Source organism: Rhinoderma darwinii, chromosome 5 (genome assembly GCF_050947455.1).
Source record: "Rhinoderma darwinii isolate aRhiDar2 chromosome 5, aRhiDar2.hap1, whole genome shotgun sequence".
NCBI lineage: Eukaryota > Metazoa > Chordata > Amphibia > Anura > Rhinodermatidae > Rhinoderma > Rhinoderma darwinii.
Window position 1 is genome coordinate 159,721,886 of NC_134691.1, and position 17,484 is coordinate 159,739,369.

At 40.5% G+C, this 17,484-nt stretch overlaps 1 protein-coding gene across 1 annotated transcript in view; it reads right to left on the reverse strand.

The window, feature by feature from the left end:
* Positions 1–3,885: 3,885 nt before the first annotated feature.
* EXOC2 (exocyst complex component 2) overlaps positions 3,886–17,484 on the reverse strand; it is a 136,125-nt gene continuing 122,526 nt past the window's right edge. The window contains exons 23-27 of the mRNA XM_075826691.1: positions 12,725–12,780; positions 10,056–10,178; positions 9,651–9,712; positions 6,728–6,787; positions 3,886–4,181 (exon numbers count right to left, since the gene is read on the reverse strand). Coding sequence (XP_075682806.1) covers positions 4,088–4,181; positions 6,728–6,787; positions 9,651–9,712; positions 10,056–10,178; positions 12,725–12,780 — 395 coding nt within the window. The 3' untranslated portion in view covers positions 3,886–4,087. The remainder of the gene's footprint in view (positions 4,182–6,727; positions 6,788–9,650; positions 9,713–10,055; positions 10,179–12,724; positions 12,781–17,484) is intronic.

Genomic DNA, 17,484 nt, shown 5'->3' on the forward strand with positions numbered 1-17,484 from the left:
TATACTTTTTAACAGTGTCGATTGTACTCAATCCATTTCTCCACATTCAGAATAAGTGCAGGCTGGATTTTTTATTTATGGTGACAAATATGTATTTTTTATGTTCCCATCATGCCTTTACCTATATAAGTTCAATAGAAGTTATCCTGTGCGCACAGAGGAAGGAAATAGGCAGTAGAAGGAGGTTTACCACACCAAGCAGTGGGGTGGGTTCACTAAAAAATCAAAAGTAATGAATCTCTTAAATATAACGCTTACATAACTATTTATTCCTCTTAATTGTAGTGAAATAATTATGAAGAGAAAAAAAAAAACAGTAATATTATTTGTTGGCTGTGAGTAAAAAAACGACGATTAAAGGGGAAATACCGTGTGTAAAACAGAGCTAAACACTATTCAGAACATGTGAGTAATAACTCTTTTGAGGTTAGTGACTTTCTGATGAAACAAGGTTTTGCTCGACAACTGAATTACAAAGTTCTGTACTAAGGCCTCATGCACACGACCGTAGCTGTGTGCACGGGCCGTGATTACGGCACGGACGGCCACGGATTGTCATCCGCGGGTCGTCTGCAAATCACGGACCGTGCACACATTGATTTCAGTAAACCCGGACCAGAAATGCGGGCCGTATAATAAGTTGTCCTATTTTTATGCGGTCTTGGCTCCCGGCCAATGCACGGACCGTGAAAACCACGGTCGTGTGCATGGGCCCATAGAAATTAATGGGTCCGCAATTCATCCACATTTTTGCGGATGAAAAAACACTTTAGTTTGCATGAGGCCTAAGGCTGGATTCACACAAGCATGTTCGGTCTGTAAAGGACGGAACGTATTTCGGCCGCAAGTCCCGGACCGAACACACTGCAGGGAGCCGAGCTCCTAGCATCATAGCTATGTACGACGCTAGGAGTCCCTGCCTCGCTGCGGGACAACTGTCCTGTACTGTAATCATGTTTTCAGTACGGGACAGTAGTTCCACGGAGAGGCAGGGACTCCTAGCGTCGTACATAACTATGATGCTAGGAGCCCGGCTCCCTGCAGTGCGTTCAGTCCGGGACTTGCGGACGAAATACGTTCCGTTCATTACGGACCGAACATGCTCGTGTGAATCCAGCCTAAGTCTTGACCTGATAAAAGCCAGCATTAACCAATTTCACTCATTCTAGAGTCATGCTATAAACGGATGCACCAAGATGAAATGGTTTCATGCTAGGCCCTGTTCACACGGAGCTTTGTGCCGTGGTTTTTGCAGCGGAAACCGCAGCAAAAACCGTGGCCGAAATTGACTCCCATTGATTTCAATGGGAGGTGGAGGCGGTTTTTTACCGCGAGCAAAAAAAAACGTTTGCGGTAAGGGCCAGTTCACACAGTTTTGTGACACAAAAGCCACGTCGCAAACCACGACGGAAAACTTGCCGAAAAACGTCCGAAAATGCCTCCGATTAATTTGAATGGGAGGCGGAGACTTTTTTTCCCGCGAGCGGAAAAACCGGCTCGTGGGAAAAAGAAGGGACATATCTTCAAGCATTTACGCTTCTGACATCCCATTGACATCAATGGGAGGCAGCAGTGTATTTTGCTGCGTTTTTTTTCCAGCGGTGCTCAAATGGCCACGGGCGAAAAACGCAGCGAAAATCGGCGTGCAGGCAGAGCAAAATCTGCCTCAAAATTCCAAATGGGATTTTGAGGCAGATTTTCTGCCTGAGAAATACTCCGTGTGAACCCAGCCTAAAAAGAAGCGACATGCCCTATCTTGAGGCGTTTTCCGCCTCAAAAACTACATTGAAATAAATGGGAGACGGAAATAAATTGTTTTTTTACACGTTTTTTTGCTGTCGTTTTTGACGCGTTTTCAGGCAAAAACGCTCTTGGTTATTCCATCTTTCTGTTGTAGAGATAGAAAAAAACACTTAAAAAAAACTGGAGCGGATTTTTCCAGGCAGAATTTTCTGCCTGCAAAAAACTCTGTGTGAACAGGGCCTTAGACCTCACTCCTGGAACCGAAGATCAGATCAGTACATGCCTCCAGCAAAATGCTCTGCACTATTACAATATTATTACATAATACAAACCTAAATATAATATGCCCCCACCAAACTGACATTCTCATTATACAGTCTACATTCTCATCAGTTAACCGCTTCAGGACCGGGCTATTTTGAACCTTCAGGACCAGACACCGTGTAGCCATTTTTAGCACACGCTAAACGGCTATAACTTTTTTATTTGTTGGGCTAGCGATGGGATTTTTGCAATGTTTTTTTTCATGGACAATGCAGGTTTTTTTTTTTTTAATCATTTTTATCCACATAATTTTTGCTATTTTAGAACTTCTAGGCTTAAAGTTGGAAAAAAATAGGAAAAAAATATGCTTTTTTACATTTCACCACAATTTTCTGGTAATAACATATTTTTACCCTAAAATAGACCTTTTATTTGTGATCACCATTGTCTACTGTAAATTTTTATATATCTCATGTTTATTTTAGGGTAATTGGGTCAGGGCTATCGTTACGACAATGATTAGCGGGGGGAACATTTATTTTGGGCAGGTATTTTATGTGTATTTATTATAATTTTTTTTGCGCTTTATTTTACTTTTATTTTTTTATTATTATGGTCTGTCCCTCAAAGGTCAGAAAAGACCTTTGGGGAATTTATTTTTTCTTCTTTTATCTCTTAATCTTCCATTGTAACTGGGGCTGCACAGCAGCCCCAGTTACAGGGGAAATCAGCCCTCTTAGGCTTCATGCGCACGACCGTGCCCGTAATTATGACCCATAATTACGGGCGCGGCCGGACGCGGACAACCGTGCGTTTTTACGGGCCGCGCTCCCATTATAAAGTATAGGAGCGCGGTCCGTAAAATAAAAGAATAAGACATGTCCTATTTTTTTTGGGTAGGTTTCTACGGCACGAACACCCTCCCGTAGACATACGGGAAAGTGTCCGTCTGCCTTAGAAATTGGGACCGTAATTACGGGCGATTTTACGGTCGTGTTCATGGGGCCTCATAGTGACTATTGTCACTAATAGGGCTGTGCTGGGTCTAGTTAGACCCAGTAGCAACCTGCCACTAATGGCATCCGGCGATCATGTGACCAGGCGCTGCCGCTGCCTCTATTCTATACACAGCGTTTATTGAGCGCTTTGTGCAAGAGAACAGAGAAGATAGAAGCAGCGAAAGCTGCTTCTATCTTCTCTTCAGGGTTCCTGGCAGTCCCTGCCTTCTAAGGACCCGACATTCAGCTGCCCGATCGCTCGGGGCAGTCAGCTAAAACCCACACCGTAAATACTCTATGGTGCGTGTTTTAAGGACCCCGACCGCCGGACGTTTATATACAGCTGGTGGTCGGGACCCAGTTAAAGGCTATGTGAGCTGTTGCAACCATTTTGTATTGCTCTAATACATCTAAAGTAAAAATGAAGCAGCTTTGCCTATAGTCTTTTTTAAAAATCTACTACCGTTTCGTGTATACAGCTTCCATGCAGACCTATGTGTTTCCATGTTTACAAATAAACCCTGCATCGAATCTGTTCCTGTTGTCCTCTACAGCTCCTTCCTTTTGCCCCCTCTTCTACGGCACGTGGATTACTATGAAGAGGGACAGATGGAAGGACCAGACTACACACAAGGTTTGTTTGCAGTTTGTAACCATGGAAACACTTAAGTCTGTATATTAGCAGCCTGCAGCTGCTCTACATCTATGCCCCAACGATAACACTTCCTGTCTGTGCTCCGGCCCTGTTATAAGGAACCAGATCACCAACCACATCAATGTATACTTCCCCACAACGTGCACATTCATGTAGGTGTAAGCGCTTTCCAACTTACAAGCAAAATGCTTCACACATCCTGAAAGTCCCAATGAAATAAGAGTCTTATATCAGAGAAACAAGTTTTTATTCCATGTTGCTGAGTAACGTAACATTAGAGGTATATAATAAGAAGTAGTGCATATCTTATAAACAGTTGGTAATAGTAAGGAGCTTCGTTTCAATACTAAAATGTAATCCAGACATATTAACTAAGGTTACAGCAGAATTGCACAGGGTATGCTCCATCACTGGATACGCTGGTTGCTCAAGTCTTCTTCTCGTAGTTGGAAGAATTCTGGAAGCACACAAGTTGTAAGTGCATGCTACTCTTAAATTCATTCAGCAGCTGCTCTAGTAACCTGCGGAGGAGATACACAAATTCAATATAATACACATGGTGTATATTGCAAATACAGAATGAGCACTACACGGGGCATCGAGTCATTGGCCACTTTGTATATATAACAAAGGGACTTCTCCTGTGACACAGAGTGATTTTATTAGCAACATAGTTTAAATAGATTATACCCCCTGGGGAAAAGACACGTGAAGAGAAAAGAAAAATCCCTCTTAATTTAAATGTTTCCTATGAATAGCTGATAAGAGGTTTCTCGCCTTTAGTCAGTCACATGTAATATATTCAATACAAGTACACTAAAGCCTCTTCATTATTTTATAATATAATTCTAGGGTATACTATCCCCAGAATAGAGAATATTGTTTTCATATTTCTAACATTATATTGCCGTATTGAAAGCTTTGCTATATTTACTGTTATATTACTGCATATTTCATACACTCTTGTTGCATACCTCCCAACTTTCAAGCATCGCAAAGAAGGACAACTGATGCGGCGCATGTAGTGCGGCAAATTTTTCCCCTTTTGAACCACGCCTCTAACCCTGCCAAATCCCCGCACATACACACCCAGTTCAGCCAAGAATGTATCATGCTCCCATAGTGCCTCGCCACAGTAGAATGCCCCAAAGAACCCCCACACACACAGTATAATGCCGATCTAGCTGCCCCCCCACACAGTATAATACCCCATAGTGCCTCCCACACAGTATAATGCCAAATAGCTGCCCCCACGCACAATATAATGCCCCCATAGATGTACCCATACAGTATAAAGCCTCCACAGCTGCCCCCATACAGTATAAAGCCTCCATTGCTGCCCCTATACAGTATAAAGCCTCCACTGCTGCCCCCATACAGTATAAAGCCAACACAGATGCCCTCATACAGTGTAATGCCCACTGATGCCACCATACAGTATAATGCCCACTGATGCCACCATACAGTATAATGCCCACGCAAGTTCCCCAATACAGTATAATGCCCCATAGCTGCCTCATACAGCATAATGCTCCCATAGCTGCCCCAAAACAGTATAATGCCCCTATAGCTGCCCCATACAGTATAATGCCCACACAGATGCCCCCATAAAGTATAATGGCCCCATAGCTGCCACCATACAGTATAATGCCCCTATAGCTACCCCCTACAGTATAATGCCTGATAGGGCCAATAAAAAAAAATAATAAAACAAATACTTACATAGCCATGCTCCAACGACGAGTAGAGGAGATCCCTCTGCTCCTCTGCTCTGTACTATGAGTGGCTTGGCGCAGACAGTCACTGCATTGCGCCTGTGTGTGCTGAGTGGCACTGACGGTTCCTTGCTCCACCATTCGATTCAACTGTATCTGCGTCCTGAGGATGCAGATACAGTTGACACTAGGACATACCACAGTCTACCCGGGACAGGGGGACACCGCCCAGAATCCGGGACTGTCCCGCTGAATCCGAGATGATTGGGAGGTATGCTTGTTGCACAATGAATAAATTGTCACTGTCAGTTATGGCCGTTTACCTCTTCACCTATATTCTAACTGCTGCCTGTTCCTCTCACTTCATGAACTGATGTAACTTTTCATTGTCCATTTTTCTTTTTGTAAAAGTTTTGGAAAATTCTAGCAACGGTATAGATATTTATAGCAGGTCACTGCCAGTTGTTAAAATGCCATTTGTTGAGATAATATAAAAGATGATCACTCTTGTAAAGCTGCACGTAGATATTAAAAAATGTTGGGTTGACAAGCCAAATTTCACACCTGAAATTTAGGTCATTAAACTTGCTAATAGGTCATATGGAGGGTAGATCCTATTATGGAATCGAACATGTATATGTAGAAGGAAATATCTTATTTCCACCCAAAATTTAAGATATTGTCCATATACTATTAGATCAGAAGTTGGAGCTACAGCCAGTGGTTGGTAATTATGTTTGTTTAACTTAAGTTGATATTGCTGTTTTACCATTCGATTTGGGCGGCCATTTTTGCCGATATCAGTTCCTGAGAAAGGAATTCAAGTGACAATGAATTTGGCTGCACTTCCTGTTGTGTAAAAATGGCCACCACAACTAAATACTAAAAACGTCAATACCTCTAAAAGCAATCGAACCATAGTTACAAAATTTCGATCATCTCTCTAAATTCTGATTTACTAATATACAACCATTTCTGTTGCATATTTGGGTGGAATCCTTTTTCAGCGTAAGTTCAATATTTCTGAGAATTGACGCATGCTCTTAGTTGCTCTTTAGAAACAGACTTGAAACTACCACTTAGGGCTCATGCACACGGCAGAGCGCTGTGCACGGAGCCTGTATGGACTCCGAGTATACAGATATAAGCAATGCTTCTAGGAGAGACTACCTCTGTACATACAGTCTGATGGAGAATGCCACAATTTGTTTTCTGTGCACGGAATCTGACAGAATACTTTATGCAGCCTGCCATCATAGACAACAGAATACTTAATTGCTAAAAAAAAGTATGAGGATAGAACCCCCCCCAAAAATATAATTATAGTATCAACACCAAACGAGGGAACTTACTTCTTGTCACTTCCATTAGAAAGCTGCGGAATAGCTTCCAGTGCCAGGTCAAATGTACACCTGTGATATAAGCAGAAAGAACTTAAATCTGAAGTAATATGGACATTAAAAAAAACTCTGGTACCACGGCCACGGATACCGCTGCATCCCCCATAGTTAATGCTACCCTATAGAGTACAGATGTAGCCAAGTTTTTCTTGACTCTTAACTTGCTGCAGCGTGATATCCCACAACAAAAGTATTTGAAAAGCCACTGAAAAAGTCAAAGTTAAAGTTTAACACTGTGTATTTAATGCGTTAAAACTCAAGATAAGGATGGCTACATCTGTAGTTACTGCTAGTAACCTACATCTGATGCAAGATGTCAGTTGATATACACACAAAAGATATGTGCAGCAGTGACAATTATTTAGGCAGCATCTAACCAATCTCCAATACACTTTCATGTCTGGCTATACTACCCGAGCACAACAAACCAGTATCCCTCAGGTTACAGATGTAGCCATCTTTAGACTTTTAACGCGTTAAATACACTGTGGCAGGACACTTTAACTTGACTTTTCAATGGCTTTTTTTGTGTGATATCATGCAGCAGCAAGTTATCAGTCAAGATAAATTTGGCCACATTCCACAAATATATGTGCCCTCTAAGTCATAATCTTAGACCATTGCTGCCGCAGCCATTTTTAGTTTTTTTCATTTCTGTTTTTTCCTCCCCCGCCTTTCAAAAGCCATAACGATTATGGCGATACCAGATCTATATAGTTTATTTTTATGATGTAGTTCTTTTACAAAGAAAAAACGATTTGTTAAAAAAAATTGATTATTTATTGTCACCATAATTGTCAGTCATAACTTTTTTATTTTTCCCGTTGAGGGCTTGTTTTTTGCGGGGTGAGCTGTAGTGTTCTATTATATGACTTTGATCTCTTCTTATTCCCTTTTTTTATAAGCCAAGGTGACCAAAAACCAGCTTTACTTTTTTTCCGTCTACGTGGCGATGCCAATTATGTTTATTTTATTTTTATACATTACTTTAGGGAAAAAATGGGAAAAGGGGGGTCTTTCAACTTTAAATAATGTTTTAAGAAATGTACAATTATTATTATTTTTTTTTAAAGACTTATTTCACAGAATCGACAACTATGACTTATCCGCAGGATAGGTGATAACGGTCTGATTGCTGGCACCCCCACAGATTACGAGAACACGGGCCCTGAACCCCTCGCAGTAAAGAGGAGCTTAAATGGTGCGGCAGTTAAGTAGAATGACGGAAACAGCCGAGCACTGTACATGGCTGTTTCCAGCATTCCCATAGACTTGCATGCTCAACTGCCGCTCCATTCAATGTTCTCACTACGGTCCCGCAGCGATCAGAAAATTATCACCTATCCTATTGAAAGGTGATCATTTTTGATTCTGGTATAACCCCTTTAACGGCTTTTCACTTCTTTTTTTAGTCCCCCCTATGGGATTTGAAAATGAAATTGTTTGATCGCTGGTACAATTCATTGAAATACCTAAATATTGCAGTGTACTGTCGTTTTTACATCCCCCTATTAAACGGAGCAGTGAAGTGGCAGACCTGGTGCCTTCATTAAGCCCCCAGGTTGAAATGACAACCATTAAACCCCGCTATCGCTTCACAGGGGGGACATTTATGGAGTGGCAGAGGGGGCTCCCCATTTTTCTAACAGATTAGGTGCCGCGGTTGTTATTAGTCGACACCTGCTGAGTACGGAGAGTCCATGAGACCGCTCTATACTCTCTATGACCTACAGTCAAATGTAGGCAAGGGGTTAAAGGGTACCTATTGTTATAACTTTTTTCTTTTTTACATAAAAGAATAGTATATGTAAATATATAAAACTTTGTAATTTAGGAGAAAGTGGCATCTTTCTCTCATTCGAGCAGCATGTAGTTCTCCTTTTCCTACCTGCAAGCTCTATGTATACGTTCACAAACCTCTTAATCTATACAATCTATAAATATATGACAAGGAAGAGGGGAAGCTGCAGCACTATCTATCCCTCATTCTTTTTGTTAGACTCTACATTTAGAGCAGGGTTGCCGACCGTCTGTAAATTTACGTACAGTCCGCAAAAACCCGATGTTTTTTTCTGCCGTCCATAGCGTCCGGCAGAAAACAAACACTCTCCGGGATTTCTTCTGTTCCCTCCGAAGATTCACACTGCGCATGCGCCAAAATTTACATGCGCAGACGCAGTGCAAACAAGAACGGAAGCGGGCGAGCGTATGATGGTCTGTGACTGTCTCAGTCAGAAGAAAGGAAGATGATCACAGCGCCGAAGATAATATTTGATGTAATATAATGGGTGCAACCCTTTACAGGAACCTGATCCAAGGTTCCACAAATGGAAACAACAATTTTCTGCTACCGAATTTCCTGTTCGTGTGCCATCAGTATTCGTTACATATGACATCAGTGTTCTTTGCTTGTGGCATGCATTTTTCATGTTTGTGCAAGTACTTCTTCAGTAATTGATGCGTGAAAAACGGACAGCACACGGATGTCGTCCATGTGCGGTCTGTGTTTTTCACGCACCCATAGACTTTAATGGGTGGCAACGGCCGCAAAAAACAATATAGGACATGCCGTAAGTTTTACGCAACTGACACTCACACATACCTGAATAGCCCCATTGAAATGCATGGGTCCGTGTGCGGTCAGTTATTTCAACGGACAGGACACGGACATGGAACATGCTCATCTGAATGAGCCATTACAGATATGATGCAGAAGAGAAGAAAATACCCAAAATACTCAGGTAACACAAAACATGGTGTAATGGTGATTTATTTTTGGTTACAACAGCAACATGTAGTGGTGATGTCTTTTGAAGTCAAATTAGAAAAAGTCTCCATGATTAATTTTATTTTGTTTAAGGACTATCAACCTTACCTGATCTCATCAGTCAGATAAACAGATACAGCGTCTTTCAGTGCACAGATCTCAAGACGTGCCTATTAAACGAAACCAAAATTTGGACCTTTATTATGTGGACACTCAAAAAAAAAAACCTCTTGTGTACACATTTAATATATATAAAAAACTAAACCAAGTTAAGAGAAAATGTAACAACCCTATTAGAAGTTAAACTGTCAAGGATAAAGTGACTGCAAGCAAAACACTCCTGCCAAAAGCCTAGTCAAAAATTTTTTTGGATGATTTTATAGTCAGTTAATGATGTGGGGGTCAGTTAATGTGTATCTCTACAGCATGAGCCATTTCTAGGGTACTCCCTCAGGAGCTGGAGGTAGCTTATTACTTCATCGTGATAAGAGTTACTAGAAGAAATGGACGTACTTGTAAAGCACCGTTCCTACTAAAGGATGACACACATTGCATGAGACGACAAAGCTCTTCTCCTACTGCTTCCACAATCCTCGACATTACCCGTGGAACCAGTTGTTTAGAAATTGAGAACACCTAAAAACATCAACGAGTATACATGCTGAAAGCTTTCATCCAATAATAAAATATAGAAAGATGAAAAACAGGTTAAAATCAAGTTAAAACATAGTATAAAGTGCACATCTATTTGTCTACATATTAAAAGGCCTGTTTGCACAATGTTATTGCCAATAAGCAGTCGCCAGTAGTGCTATCGTTCTGTTTCTTAAAAGGCACCTATAGGAAGAAACCTAAAAAAAATGCTTTATTGTACATAAAATTATTAATATCTTACTACCATGCTAAGATATGATCACCATAGTTGCCAACATTATTTTGTTTTTCCAGGGACACTTCGGGTGTGGCTTAGTACCACACAGCCCCCGGTAGATAATTCCACACAGCCCCCCTGTAGATACTGCCACACAACAGCCCTGTAGATAGTGGCCAGTTACCACCCAAACAGGATCCTTGCGTAGGCCAACGCGATCCAGTTATGTCATCATGCCGTCACGCACAGGGATCATGTCCCTGCGTCATATAGGCTTCAGGCCTAATGTGGCCTGTAGCGTACTGAATGGCAGAGCATGGAGTGAATTGTTTCCTTCTCGGCCATAGTATTCAATTGTACCTGCCTTCTAAAGACGCAGATACAATTGAATATGGCGGTTCCTGGGACGCGGTTCGGGACAGTAATTTGCCGGGATTGGCTCTGTAAATTCTAGACAGTCCCGGAAAATTCCGGACTCTTGGCAACTATGGATCACATGACTTTACAGGACCAAAGCCTGAAGTTGTATTACTGAGAGATCCTAAAAAGAACTGAGAATCTATCAGCAACGAAGACAAAGAAAAATTCAAAGAGAAAATCAATATAACAAGTTTAGTCCTACTACAGAGTGCACGCAAGTTGGAAAGCGCAGTAGACCATCTCCCAGTGGTTGCAGATCTATCAATTTCAACGGGGTTCTATACATTTGGTAAATGGCTGGCCCCTTTGGCTCTGTTCGGCCTCAAACTTAAATAGGACAATTACTTCAGTAAAGCCATGGGAACATATACACATACACCATCGATATTGGTAGTTTTTTGGCTCATCAATTCTAAAACGATGGAAAAGTATTAGCCTGAGTCAGAAATAAAGGGTCCAGTTCCTTACCGAAAGGAAAGGACCCCTTAGAGGGTCTTTTCAGTTTCAGCAAATTAATTATACTGTATTTTATGTACAATTAAAAGTTATACAATTTATAAAAAAATGTAAATTAATTCCTCCAGGCTTTAAAGAGCTCTGCTTTTTGTTATTCAGTAGGAACATTCATTATTTAATTTGTGGATACATTTCTATCCATGGTCATGTGATGGACACACAGGTGCTGGACTTGTTACAAGACACAGCTCTGAGGCCTCATTTACACGAACGCTTTTCACGCGGGTCGCACGGACCTATACAAGTCTATGGGGGCATGCAGCCGAACTCGTTTTGAGCGAACCCGGCAGGAGACAGTCACTGTCCAGGGTGCTGAAAGAGTTAAACTGTTTCAGCACCCTAGACAGTGACTTCCGATCCCAATATACGTGAACGTGTAAAAAAAAAAAAAAAGTTCTGACTTACCGATAACTCCCTGCTTCCTCCTCCAGTCTGACCTCCCGGGATGACAATTCAGTCTAAGTGACAGCTGCAGCCAATCACAAGAGCACAGGCTGGAGCGGTCACATGGACTGCCGCGTCATCCAGGGAGGTGGGGCCAGATGTCAAAAGAGGCGCGTCACCAAGGACGCGTCACCAAGGCAACGGCCGGGAAGTTCTCGGTAAGTACGAACCTCTTTTTTTTTAAACAGATTACTCGATATGGTGATCGGAATTCACTGTCGAGGGTGCTGAAAGAGTTACTGCCGATCAGTTAACTCTTTCAGCACCCTGGACAGTGACTGACGTCGACTAGCCTCATCTCTATGATGGCGGCTGCGCGAAAATCACGCAGCCGCGCATCATACAATGATGACACACGGAGCTGTCAAGTGCCTTTTGCGCATGCCAAACGCTGCGTTTTTTTGCGTGCGCAAAACGCACACGCTCGTGTAAATGAGGCCTGATACACATACTGTAACGAGCCGTCCACCTGTGTGTCCATCACATGACCATGGACATAATTGTATCCACTGAAAGTAAATTATAAATGTTCCAAATGAATTAACAAGCAGAGATCTTAAAAACTGTAAGGAATTAATACAGAAAGCATATTGGAAAATTGTATAACTTTTAATTATACAAAAAATAACATTATTTTCTGAACCAGGCAACCACTTTAATTAACATAATTGGCAGAGGTCTCTATTCTTGAAACTCTATTTACTTAAAATATTCTTAACTTACTTAGCTCATGTGCACAAATAGATCATATGAATTCCAACATCCTATGAAATGTATGACAGATAATACAGATGTACAGTTGTTATAATTGAAACATTGTAATACCAGTCCTTTAACATCAAGGAAACATTAATGGACGTCTACAGTCCATCTGGGTTCTTTAATAATGAGATGCGAGTACTGGTCAGACATAAGTGTGAAACAAACTTACCTCGGCATGTACAGCAATCATGCTCACCAACGCCTCCTTCAGGTAATTTCTGACACCTGAACATATAAAGAGAACAAGACGTCACTTATACAGTACAAAGTACTTTTTCATTTATTATAAAAGTTCATTACTTTCTTATTTATCTTCCAAATCCCGATGCCTATGGGCTTCTCCACACGTAACGGAATTGCGGACGGAAAATACGCAGCAGAATACAGTAGCAGCAAAATGGGTGTGAATGAGCAAATGTCATTAACATGCTGCGTAAAATTTCAGTCCTGAAATTAAACTGCGTTGCGCTTTTTTCGTTTCGCAGCATGTCTATTCCTGCTGCGGAAAGTGGACTGAATTCCTGCGTTTTTAAGGAGGAGATATCGCCATCTCACAGACCTAAAAAAAAAAAAACGCAGCAAAATCCGCACTATTTTTTGCAGTAAAAAACGCAGGAAATGATGCGCTTTTTCCGCAGCAGAATTCCTGCTAGTTTTAGTGGAAATGCAGAAATTTTCTGCAGCAATTCCGTTACGTGTGGACAAGCCCTATGTCTCAAACTCCCGGGTAGGGTAGTAGGTGATTGAAAACAACAGTTTGGAGACATTTTGTGTACAGCCTATTGTCAGTCATTATTAATATTAGAAGGATAAACTAGTCATATACAGTATATTAGTTATGGACTGTTTATTGTGTTTTCCCACATAAAAAAAATTCTCATCAGAATGCCTCCTGCATAAAACGGTTGTACTAAAAAGTCACATTGCTTCTTGCATTTTCAATTCTGCTCTGAAAAAATTAAAAGATATATCAATTGGTTTTTATGGGCAACAAAGACACATTTTGTTAGAACAGTTTTCACGCATTATTGTGACTTGTGCATTATGTGTCACATATTCATTATTTCATGGAATTATTTAAGTCAACATGCTATATTTTACCTTCTTAAATGACACACAATGAACGATGAACATATAGCGTGTAAAAGCGGTTGTCCACTTTGGTCAATCCTTTTTTTGTTTAAAAGAGTCTACTGAAACCCCCATTGATCAGCTGTAACCTGTGGGGAACCAGCAGCAAGTTTTCAATTCCCCTGCAGTGCCACTGCAGGGGAATTGAAGCATTACACATTTCTCATTGAACAGTGGGCTGTCAGTGTATGCATGGACATGTTGGGTCCTCCAGACTGAGAGGTGCTCTTTGTAGCCACTCTCTGCTCTGTCTCATAGATCCAAGTGAAAGTTTGTTATCATAGTGTGGAGAGGTCAGTATTAGCCACACTTTCTTCATAGAAGCTGCAGTATATATATATATATATATATATATATATATATAGAACAGTCATGTAACTGTTAAGAACTACTGTACAGCAGCTCTCCTTTATGCTTAGGGTTACCTCTGAGACATTTCTGTAGTACTATGGGTTTTAATCAAGACCGTGTGAGGAGACTTGTGGGTAGGTTTTAAAGAAGTTTATTAATACAAACACTTTCACATTAAGAAATTACTTAAAAGTGGATGCACATTGTCTGACATAGTATAAAGCCCAAGCTATCGAAAATCAAAGTAAAATATACAATGGTGCATACAAATGTATTTATTTTTAGGGCAGTTTTCATAAAGAAACACATAACATGTATGACTTTAATTCTCATATTTAGGAACATTTACTTCCAGATCTGTATATGTGACCTGCTGTTTATACAGAGCAAACTATTCACACTTCCATTAGTATTTTCTGTCAAGTTTCCATTGCTCTTTACTAACCAGAGTCGCATAGTATAGTGTGCTATTCTATTTAGTAAAGAGAAAAAAAATGGAGGAGACTTCAGGGACCCATTATAAGTCAATGGGATCGGTCATGGCTTTCTTTCATATCCGACAGGTGTGTAGACACTATTGTCATCTCCGGATTTGTCCATCTGTATTTAAATAGACTCCTCCCATGTCAAACCACCCACGGACTAAGCATTTTCGGTGAGATGCATATCGGCATGGTAGACTCCCTGCTGTTGCGCCTGATTTTCCGCTTACTTGAAAATCCACTGGTATAGTCGCTTATTTAAGTGGATGTTGCTCGGTCTATCCTTGTTCACTAATATTTCTGGGGGGTTTTTCTGGGGAGGGGGGGGGGGACGAAACAAACCGCAATTCTGCCATGGTTTTATTGCAGTTTAAAATTCACGCCGTTCACCGTGCAGCATAAATAATGTGTTACCTTTATTTTATGGGTTGGTACGCTTACAGCAATACCAAATATGTATACTTTTTTTAATGCTTTACTACTTTTGCACGATATTGTTTGGGTCGTTATGATTGCGGCGATACCATATATATGTATTTCCTTTTTCCACTTTTACAAAATAAAAACACTTGATAGAAATGTATGGGGATGAGCAATCGTACTAAAGATCGCTTGTCCCCATATATTACTGATCATTGCTCCTTTTGAGAGGGAAACAGCAGCTCCATCCCCCATTCAGCTACTGTCAAACAATTCTCATCCTGGCTCTTCCCCCCTCAAGATCCTGACCGGTACACTCTCCAATTAGCTGAAATGGCACCAAAAATATTGTGCCGCTTGGCTAAGAGAGCCTAACAAAGATTACAGAGGCCTCATATAGTTATGAGACCGCTGTATTTATGAGGGGAACGCACCTCCCTCCACCAATGACTGACAGCCACATCCATAAGCTTCCATGGACCAGACATAAGCTAAAAGAGTGTTCCTTTTGGCATAAGTCTGGGCAGTATACCTTGGCATACTTTTGTCTTTTAACCGTATTGGAAAGCGACTACTACAAAGGCATTTTTTTGCGTAAACATAAGGCCCGCGCTATTTCCTTCTTTGGTTACGGTGTGTTTATATGTAATAGTACCTATTACATACATTTTCAGAAATTCTGGTGGACATTCAGCATAAATGATGACCCGATCACCACAGGTATATGAAACAAAAGAAGCTGAATGTATTTTTTCAGGTTTTTTTTCTTCTGTCCTTTCTCATTGTTGTCTCACGATTCACAAATCCATTTAGTATGAAAAAGACTGTAAGTAGAAAATGAAAGTACAGCAGCTCTGTCACGTTCTCAGGCCTCACAAACCTCTAGAATTCCCTAACCTTTAGAAGCAATGTATTCACCAGGTGGTCATCGCCGCTACCTGCTTATCATGACATCACGTCTAAGTCAAGTGTCCCCACCCACACATCCCAGTATCAGCACTTCGCCTACTTGTCTGTGTCAGTGCTGGGATTTCCCCAGGCCTGAAATAATAAGAACAACAAGTTTGCTACTTGCTCCATTTATCTGTTGCCCTTCCAGTAAATCATAACCAATAGCCAATTCAATAAGCAGAAAAGGAAGATGATAATGGAGAAAAAGTAGACCAAACACCACGGGCGTGTGACTCCTTCCTCTCTTCTCAATAAAAGAGAAGGAAACAACATAGTTGTGACTAGGAAGTGGCGTGAATTAGATGTGAAACATTGATTCACTGTTTGCCACTGTAAGATAGAACACAAGACGATTTCATGCGTGACGGGACATTTTATCATAATGAACTTTCAGTAAATCATGGTCACATAGTGAAAGGTCGGATGACAAAGACCCTTTGTAATATTATTTCGAAATGTACGGTAAAAGTCCTGGTCTATAGTCCTTTAGAATGTAGTAAGAGATGTTATTACTGAGCTCACCGTCCTTACTGCCAGGTTGTAGTCCCTTTTTTACAGTAATAAACCCTTTGTAAAGCATGAATGATCTAAGGGGAGAAAAAAACCTGTACCACACAAGCTGTAAGTAGTTACATTTAGTCTTTAGACATTTCTGGCATAGCTTTCAAAAACTTTAGCATTACAATGTTATAATATTGTGGTTTTAAGTATTGTACATATTAAAAAAACTTATCACTTTTTTTTCCACCCCCCCCCCCCAAAAAAAACAAAAAACAGGAATTCTGTTACTTGTTTTTTCTTTTCACCGTGCAGTATAAATAAGATGTTAACTTTTTTCTGTGGGTCATTACGATTACAGCGATACCAACTTTAGACTTTTTTTATGTTGTGCTACAGTACTTTCGTCTAATAAAAATAAATCACTTATTTTTTTGATATTTTTTTATTTTGTTGTTCGCGAGTTATAACTTTTTCCTTTCTTTTTTTTACATTGACAGTGGTATATGAGGACTTGTTTTTTTGTATTTTTTAAAGGCACCATTTTGGGGCACAAAAAACTTAATAACTCAACTTGGTTTTTTTTGGGGGGGGGGGGGGTTGAAACCCCCCCTGCAATTCCATTGCATTTTAAATTTACACTATTCACCATGGGGCATAAATAATATGTTACCTTTATTTAATGGGGCGGACACCAAATGTGTATATTTTTTTTCTGTTTTACTACTTTTGCACATTAATAGCACATTTAAAAAGAGAGGATTTTTTTTTTTAGGACACTGCATTCCGAGAGCCATAACGTCTATTATTCAGTTGATCTAGCTGTATATAGGCTTATTTTTTGCATGACGCGTCATACTCGAATTGTTACTAGAACCATTTTCGAAGTTGGTTTTTGCGAGGTTTTTTCCCGTCGCTCGACCGAGCCATTTAAAAACCGTATTAACTTTATTACACGGGTTGTTACAATTTCGGCGATACCATATAGGCTTACTTTTTTAAACTTTCTTTAACCTATGTGTCCCACTAGGAGACTTCACATTTCGATCCTTTGATCGCTTCTATAATGCATTGGTATATTTAGTATACCAAAGCA